At 39.5% G+C, this 9,781-nt stretch overlaps 1 protein-coding gene across 1 annotated transcript; it reads right to left on the bottom strand.

Annotated features, from left to right (window-relative positions):
• Positions 1-3,494: 3,494 nt before the first annotated feature.
• LOC119906548 (TBC1 domain family member 1-like) lies at positions 3,495-9,776 on the bottom strand (the record flags this gene model as incomplete). Its single annotated transcript, XM_038723911.1, has 3 exons — positions 3,495-5,987; positions 6,078-6,254; positions 9,666-9,776. Coding segments are annotated over 3 exons (582 nt in total), but the record flags the coding sequence as incomplete, so codon positions are not given.
• Positions 9,777-9,781: the final 5 nt, after the last annotated feature.

Genomic DNA, 9,781 nt, shown 5'->3' with positions numbered 1-9,781 from the left:
CAGCTCTTGTATTTGCATTTCACTCATGCATTATTATTATTGATAACCTATAGCCTACATATAATCACGGAGGTCCAGACCTCAGTGAACTCATAGCCGGTTACGGCCACGCTACCATATATTGGCAATAATAACTAACCTGTATTGTGGAATAATTACGGATGCTATGAGCCAATACAGATCAGATTTTTTATGACCTTTGATGTGTTAAGTGTTAATCAGCTCAGATATCAGAAAGGCTATGTCATAAATCATTGATCCTTTAAAATGTCAGATGCTTCACACCAACTCTAATCTTCTCATGTGGTCCTTTAATTTATAACACTGTTTACCATCTCACATGCACCTTCAAACCAACACGACATGCTTGACAATTTACAAATGAGAATATCAGAAAAAGTTTCTGCTCTTTTAAAATGCTTGATAGTTTATTTGTACAGCAGGTTGTCCCTTTTATAGTTTCAGTTTCTAACAGCCACATGATGAAATGACAGGAGCGTTGTTGATCATATGAGAACAAAGAAGGAAGAGAACAGAAACCTAAAAAAGGAAACAGAAGGAGAGAGCTTTTTTTCCTGTAAATTCCATAAATTGTGATGTTTCAATTATGCACGCACGCACGCTGTAAATTAAATCAGATTACAGTGGAATGTGTGTATGATTCATTAAACACAACTTATACAAAAGGTTAACTACTGTAGCAGTTTAGACATGTGGAGCTGCAATGTCTGGCTGGTATGATGAAACACACACACATGCACAGGCAAATGCTTACACAGAAGGTGATGTTGAAATGCAAAGGTTGGAATATATGTGCAATTTCCTTGCCAAGCCTTTGATATTTATTTTTATTTTATTTAAGTGCAAATCTGCAGAAACAGTAATAGAAGTCTGCAATTACAGATAAAAACAGACTTTTCAATCCAGGCTTTAATTTGTTAATTGCTTTGTTTTTTGTAAAACAATTAAATGGAGAAAAAAAGACACTTGATGTAGTTATTGGTTTTCACCAAGATTGATAAGCCCAACCTAAAAAAAGTCAAGTCACCACTGTTATCAAAACATACCTTCATTCAGGTTAATATTTCAGCAGCCTAATGGAGCCATCACAGGTCCAGTAATCAGGGGCTAACTTTATGGCTTCCATCACTCTGAATTTTCCTGGTGCTTCAGGTGAAGTAGCTGCTAATCAAGGTTTAGTGCTGCGGTAGTGCTTTATGAGCTCATACTAAAACTGTTTGACCTTTTGTACTGACCAGTGCACTCTCATCATAGCACTTTGTGTGCTGTTACTTGTCTTTAAACAGAGCATCATTAATGATTACATCCACCTAAATGACTTTATACACCACGTAATAGGATGAAGGTGTTGGTGTGTAAAGGTGAGCTGATTAAGACATAGCCACAGCTCTATTTTTACTCTGTTAGTAGCATAGCTCTAGGGCTGACAAGGTCTGATGGTCGGTCCAATCCAATTTTATTTTGATAGCTCTTTAACAATGCGTTTGTCGCAAAGACACTTTATAGACAGAAAGACAATTTATAATTTTAAAGAATACCATTGTCCACATCATCTTTCTTTATCTCACTCTTACTGGGAAGGCCGTTTAAGGTAACGCTCTACTTCACTCTGTACTGGAGCATTGTGGTAGTGACTCATCTTACATTTAATTAGTAGTATCAGAATTTAGAATACCAATTGACTTTCTTATGGATGTGACGCTGACAGTCGCTTGACTAAATGCTTCCTTGTGAAGCCCAGGATTTAGACTGGAGTAGGCTAAATCTAGTTTTGTATGTAAAATATTACAAAATGTCATATAGGATTTCATATTCATATTTTCTTGCCTTATCATCCCATATCTCACTAGGAGAGTTTAACTTGATCAGCAGGCTCTCCAATGCTCCAATGAACTTTTAGGGTTAGCTCCCTACTGAAAAGCCCTGTATTTAACATGGTGTTAAAGATCAAACTTGTTCACAATACTATACATAATATACTGTGTATTTATCATTGATTCAAATATTTGTTTTCTTAGTTCTGTTAGCTTACTTCCAAATTTTGCTTGAAGCCCCGACGCAATGCTATTACTAATAATAAAAGTATGCATGATTTAGTGATTTAATTTATTCTAACTTAAGCAATTATGCGCTACTTGTATTTATGCAGCCACAACAAGATAAATAACACATTGTTTTCCTCCAGAGGGGCAGCTCACCTAAAGAGGGCAAATGGCTGTTGCTCAGGCAACATTAGCCTGGCCTTGTGCGTGTCTTTGATCAAACTACTTATTTATAATCGATATCTAATCATCACATCCTCAGCTCGAAAATCTCTCTCAGGCTCACTGTGCTGAATCGAAGTTGTAGGAGGATGCAGGCATGTGGTGGAACTCAGGGTAGGGCAGGGCTCTGTGGAGTGTGGAAGGGCAAACAGATGCAAAATAAAACAACACTCCGGGCACCAGCACAGCCCCTGGCAGTCTGCTCAACCCGGCACAGACACACATAAACACGCACTGTACACATACCCTGTGTTTACACACAGCGTAGGCGGCACTCAGATTGGCGGGTGATTCTGCTCCCACTCTGTTCACTCAACCAGAGAATTAAGAAAATCTATCCACAGATGCTGAGTTTCAACCAGTCACGCGAGAAGCCAACATTTGTACCCTTTTCAACCAGTAACAGCAGGGGCTCTGAGACAGCAGGTGTGCACGAGCACGCATGCGCACACACACACACACACACACACACACACACACACACACACACACACACACACACACACACACACACACACACACACACACACACACACACACACACACACACACACACACACACACACACACACACACACACACACAAAATCTTTTACAACAACCCTGCCTTGAAACTAAGCCTTGAACACAGACACACACATGAGATGGGCTGGGCTGCTCTGTCAAGGGCTAGGTAGCTTTAAAAAATCCACATAAGCACCCAAGAGATCATTACAGATTAGCTGCATCACATCTCAATGAGGCTGATTAGGTGGTCTGCAGGGTGTGACCACTATCAAGCAGTCATGCAGTTTACCTGCTGATCAGTCTCATTAGTAAAGGAGGGCATGGCCATGGGTGCCTTCTGGATGTTATGTAAAGAATTTGACTCCCTTTGTTGCTGCTTCATGGAAATCTCCTTTCAGCAGGAGTGTTTGGTTTGGATCAAGACTTGAGCCGTGTCTTAAAGCAGAGCACAGTATTAATTACAATTTGATTCTTAAGTTGATCCCTGTAGGGAAAGTCTTTTATCTTGCCTTAATCCAGGGCAGAGCAGGTCAAAGCATTTCTGGAGCCGTCAGGGAGTCAGTAGCTAACTTATATTTTGGCCTTCATTTGATAGTGACAGCAGAGATGCAGGCAGCCAATGTGGGAAGACTGAGAGAAGAATGAGACACTGGACACATTTTCCGGACCAGAATCAAACCAGTGACAGTTACTCAGCAATAATAACTTATGAGCAGGTTTACTGTAGTGTGTTCACACTGAAAAATTACAAAATTGAGAACACTTAAAACAGTCGAGTGCATACTAAACAACACATTCGCACCTGCAAAACATTAAAATACATTTTTACATCTTTAGAAAGACATTTTGCTTTTTCTTCGATTGGAAGTCACACGATTGATGTTTTTTTTGACACATACAGCAATCAAGTAGCAACAATATTATTAATTTGTCACTAATTTAATCCATTGTTAACATAAAAATATTGATTAGAGCAGCTTTAGGTATGTTGATTTCTTATACACTATCTGCTAAAACACTATGCGGCACTGGGACACAGGAAGTGTATTACTTAAAGACAGGCAGGGTGGAAATTGGCCAATACAGCGGCTTCAACCTCATTTCTCTCGTTCACCTCTTACAGCAACTGTGTGGAAATTTTGCCTTTGCGACAAAACAAAAAGACACGATCACCTGGAAAAAACAGAGAATTTGGCAGTGGAGTGTACATGTACATGGTTATGTTATTATGATTAGTATATGTTTAATGTGACTTAAGTTACTAAAACAAAATCCCATTATGCCAAATTCTCAGGTTTTTTTGTGCATTTTTATGATTTTTCTTGGCTGGGGTTCTGCTTCTGGTTGTTGCTTTTTCTGTTGTGTACATGTGCTCTACATGAGCCACAACTTGCCCCGACATGCCTTTTCGTCAACCTCAGGAGTTGTTCCTGAAAATAAATGCATGTCTGTCTTTTAAATACTGTGTACAGTACATTTCCATATGCTTGAAACCTTATATCAAGCCCGTGGCACTCAAAGTGAATGGCATGTTTAGACAGAAGGAGGTACAATTTACAACACCTTTAACAGTCTGTCACATGTTAGTTCATACTGTATACAGGAATAACACCAAACAAAGCCAGGCTTCAGATGTGCTGAAAGGATATGAAATGTATTTTAAAGTACAGAATAATAATAATCAATTAAAACAGAACACATGTGCAAGGAGAGTCAGGAGTAAAAACAAGTTATCTTTACAGTGTAAATCAACAGATTTGTAGCCACCAGTGAAGTGTACAGTAACACACCGAGACACTCGCATACATGCACACCAAGCTGCAGCTCGGGTTGAAGGAATTCAGTGTGTTGAATACAGTAAATGACTCGCAGATGACAGATTGTCTCAACAGCAGAGGTTACCTATTTGAAGTTCTAGGCATATGTGTGTTGTGCAGTAATTTAAAATAATTGATCTGGGATAGTCTGAACTGTACAGCTACTGTTTTGAACTTTTCTGCTGAAACGGCATCTATTCGCCCTTTCTACACAGATGGGTCGACGTGTATTCAAAAGGTGAAAAAACAGGAAGTGAAATGGACTGGATCTTTTGTGTTACGCTTCCTGTGAGCTACTGCTAACTAATTGAAGTTGAAAACGTACTGGATCAGGGAACAAAAGCGTGGAAGACTAGAAATACGAAGGAGAAATCAAAAATAGTTCACCGTTGACCTATGAATACGAGCACCACCATCCAAGATCTAACATAATTTAGCTTATGTCAATATTCATCTTTTATAAGAGAAAAACAAACAAACAAAAAATAAACACTTTGTCGTGATGTGAATTTCTTCACCCGTCCCTTCATCACACTTTCTTGTCACACTTCACTCATCTTACTTTTTCTTTGGAAATGTTTCATCTTTGTATTACTTTCTTGTTATGTGAGTGTGGTCAATAACATGTTCTTTGTTTGAGCTTGTTCGATATTTATAAGGACCTTCTTTGGCTTTTTTTTTTTTTGCCCTGTTGCATCAGACACAGTTAAACAAACCTTGCACGAGAATAAAACACTGACATTCAAAAGACACAAACATACAAGTACAGGTGCAAATGTAACTGTTTACAGTAGAGACCTGGACAGTGCTGTCTTTGGGGATTGTTGGCCAAATCACATGTCCATTTATATTTTGTTAATTTTATTTCTTTTTTAACCTCAGCCCCATTTTTGTTCTATTTCCATCCTCTATTTTGGGTCCAACTACCTCAGTATTTCATCTTTCTATTTACACATTCTGGAGCTGGGAAGAGGATAAAGGTCGAGGTAGGGAGTCGTCTTAACGTCTCGTTTGACTTTCTCTTCCCGGGCCTTCCACAACCTCCACTGGTCGACCTTACCATTTGGAGGATTATTAGGTGCAGTTATGAACCCTCTGGAAGATCCAAAGGGTGGGGAAGGGAGTCCACAGTCCTGTTCGCCGGTCCCTCTCTGTCTTCCACATTTGCTGTATGTCTTTCAGAGGCTGGGGGGAGTATGTGTCCATCAAGGGTGGTGTGTATTCCGAGTCTGGTGAGGAGGTCCTGGAGGCGTGTGACGGTGCTCACTAGCTGCTTCTTCTCCTCCTCCAGTGCAGAAACCTGCTGCCTCAGCCGGCCCTCTGACTGGGCAAAAGCCTCCACTCGGCTCTCCAAGCTGCAGACGCGAGCATGTGACACCTATGTGGAAGGGAGTGATGGTCGAAATGAACAAAGTAAAAGAGAAGATAACTTGTCTTTATTTGTGTGTGTGTGTGTGTGTGTGTGTACCTGCAGCTCCTCAAGCAGGTCGAGGTTCTGCTGTCGGAGGCTCTGATTGGTCCTCTCCAACTGTGCAGTTCGCTGGTGTTGGTTGAGGGACGGGGGCGTGTCCAGCAGCTCATCCTGCAACACATGGTACTCTACCTCATAGGCCTGGAGCTGCTTGGACACGTCCATCTCACAAACCTAATGGACACAGAAAGTATTAACAATGTGCAACAGTTTTAAAAAGTTTTATCGTTTAACAATCTTGAATGAATATTTAAAAAAGCTAAACATTAAAGGTTCAGTGTGTAAGTTTTAGTGGGATCTAGTGGTGAGGGTTGTGAATTGCAACCAGCAGCTCACGGTGCATTCATGGAGTAGTATGTAGCTGCAGTACAGGAGGCTGCAGTTTCAGGACCGCAATCCTAGAACCGGAAACCATTTCTACGACCCTTGTATACTCTGATACTGCCAGCTAGCTCACGGCCAACATGCTAGCAGACAGGGTTAACCTCCTTCGTGTTGCTGTAAATTACCACCACTGCTACACTAGATGGTGCTATCACAAAAGAACTGCGGTCCCAGGATTGCAGGGGTCCTGAAACTGCAGCCTCCGGTACTGCAGCTACTTAATGTTGCATTCATGTGCTCCTTGGATGGCCCCATTTCCCGAGTTGTTCTTCCGACTTCAGTGTGTGTTCATGTGCTCTTAAGTTGGAATGTGGAATCAACATGGACAGCAAACTAACTGTATTACAAATTACATGTTTGCAAGATTTTATATCAAAAATCAAAGTTGTTTCTTCTTTATGTCCCATGTGTACTACACAAGATTTAAGGAGGAAAAAAGATTCTGATTATTCCGACACCACATGAATGCACCTATCAGTCACCACTCGCCCCTCACTTTCCAAGCGCGCAGGAGTAGCTATGGTGGCCGACACGCTCTGTTAGCTCTTGTGCTAAATAATAGGTATGGGCCTCTGTTTGTCCAAATTTCTCTTTTCTTACTTCTAATAAACCAGATGACCACTACTACTACAACAACAAACGTTTCTTCTTCTTCGTACATAGTGCAATATGTACGAACATGGCAAGTTCCATGTAAGGGGACCCATGGTGTATGGAGATAGAAATGGCTTATTGTAAGGTAATAAAAATGTAACGGTGCCTTGCAGCTTAAAGCTGGAGTTCAAATCAAATTGCGATTTGAAAGAACGCGATTAGCCAATCATGAAGACAGCGATTAAAATGTAAGGTTAATTATACAGTGCATCTGACCCGTTTGAAACAGTCATGCAGTTACAAATTCATTCTGTTGTCTGTGACAGACCCTGCTCGCCAATCACACGCGCCATGCGCCTCCTGTTACGGTCCTACTCACCAATCACAGCAGCCACAGGGCATGTACATTTTATAACAACGAAACTAGAGGAAAACCTATACAGTCTATGAGGAAAACATGGGATAATGGCGCCAGCCGAACAGACAAAGGCAGCGGCTGTGCCGCAGTTTTGTCCGGCGTCAATTCACACTTAAGTGTTGATCACAAAATTATTGATTATTTCATTAGTCAGTTATGATTTAGATTCCAAAAAAGAATAAAGGTCCAAATTTCATTTTGATATTTAATTTGTCCAATTTACGTTATCAGGAAGTTGCTGACGTCTTTTGCACTTGACAAACGTTCAGCAAATACACTTGGGTGATGGGAGTACCTGATTAAATGTAATAAATATGAGCATGAACATCAACATAGTTTTTTTTATTATACAACCTAATAGTTACACAGTTATATTATTTAAAAAAAGGATGCTCACTGTGTGCGTGTACTGGTACATGAATAGGAACGCTTCAAAACTTCCTGAGAAGCCTTTTTGTTATTGTCTGTACATCCAAAAGTACACAAGGAAAAATAAACTGTTATTAGTTAATTTGGCAAACATCATTTTCCAAATTGTAAGCAAATATAAAATGGGAACTCACGTTGCTGCTTGCAATATACTTTCTGTTTCTTGTAAATTTATCTGTTCATACAAGTAAAAAACTTTTGGACAAAGTTGGACAAAGCCCACATTATTGTTCAAGCTCATATTCATTACATTAAATCAGGTAGCCAAAGTGAAAGCAAAATACCAAGTCGTGTTTTAATTTTCTGATTTTGGATTCTCAATTGGATATAAAAAGAAGGAATGATACCGATTTAGTAAAATCAACTTTTGCCTTTGTTTCCTCTTCCAAATAAGTTTGGCTTACCTGTTTAAAACTTCTAAAATCGTCTGACTGTTTGTTATAGCAATGTTGCTGTGTCCTCTGCTCTCAGGAATTACAGGAATGACTATGAACAAAAGGTTTTGTGAAGCTGGTGAAGTGTTTCCTTTTCATGTTTCAAATTATACAAATAGTTTCACCAAAAAAACAAACAAAAAGGGAGTGTTCGTGTAACAGTGAATCACAGTTAACATATAGATAACCTTGTGTGAATAATCGGCACTTAAGGGAAATTACCGGCCAGCTAGAACACGACTACGACACGACAACACACTTTTGCTATCTCTAGATTATAAAGCAATTCATACTTTCAAAACTATCTCGTACCCTGATAATGTCTCTCTACATATGTTTGATTCATCACGATCTCAAGACAACTGACAACCTTCATTACTGTAAAGGTTAATGGAAAATGTTTCATCTTAACATCAATTACATGAGACTGGCTCATAAACAATATTACATAATGAAGTCTGATTATGACTCTGGGTCATTCGACACATGTACCCGATGTTATTGACATGCTGTAGTTTTCCTGTTTTTTTATTCATCACAAATACTGACGCATGAAGTGGAGTTGACTGACACTCCACCCTTCAGCTGCCCTCATTACGTTATAAGGAGAGGGTGTGGTTCACATTGATAGCATCTGTCATTCAAGCATTCATTCTCCATTTTTTGTTTTGTCATAAAGCGGTTATATTGTCTCTTTATCACTGCCGTGACTTGTAAAATCACATCTTACGGTGAAACATCTGTTTAGAGAATGGATGGAAGATTTAAGTTACACAATTACGTAACATATTACACACAGACATAAAAAAAAAAAAAAAGAAGAGGTTTTCTGGCCACTGATTCACTAGTTAGTTAACCAATGCAAATTCATTCAACCACCCACAACAGGAGGTGGAAATAGCTGCTGTGATGTTTATTTAATTATACTGATATTTTAAATTTATTTTATTGTTAATAAATCCCATGAAAAAAAGCTATACCATCAATAATTAATTCTACTAACGTATATTTTTATTCCTTGTGCCATAGAACTCAATTGTTGTCCAAAAACACATTTCTTTATTATGATGAACACGGAACTGTGGTTTATTTTGAGTCGATCCCATACACACTGTCATGCTGCGATAAATATAGCGCACCAAATGTGCAAGAAGAAGTGCGCTTTTCCAGAATATTACCAACAATTGGACACACTACTATAACCCCAAAACTTAGAATAAATAGTCCATAAAAATCAGACAGTGAGTCACTTTGTATTGTGTACCAGTTTGGTAGCCCAGTGACTAAAGAGGTAGTTACACATTAACGACTGTTTCTTATTCTAACCTGGTTGATGGTTTTCTCCATCTGCACCAGGCCCAGGTTAGGCAGTGTGGTCTTGATGAAGTCCACTATGGACTCCAGGTGCTCATGCTGCAGGATCAAAGGCTTGTGGCTCCCCA

Source organism: Micropterus salmoides, unplaced genomic scaffold (assembly GCF_014851395.1).
Source record: "Micropterus salmoides isolate LMB-PRFRI ecotype aquatic unplaced genomic scaffold, ASM1485139v1 Ms_hic_scaffold_1663, whole genome shotgun sequence".
NCBI lineage: Eukaryota > Metazoa > Chordata > Actinopteri > Centrarchiformes > Centrarchidae > Micropterus > Micropterus salmoides.
This window is presented reverse-complemented; position numbering and strand designations above follow the sequence as displayed.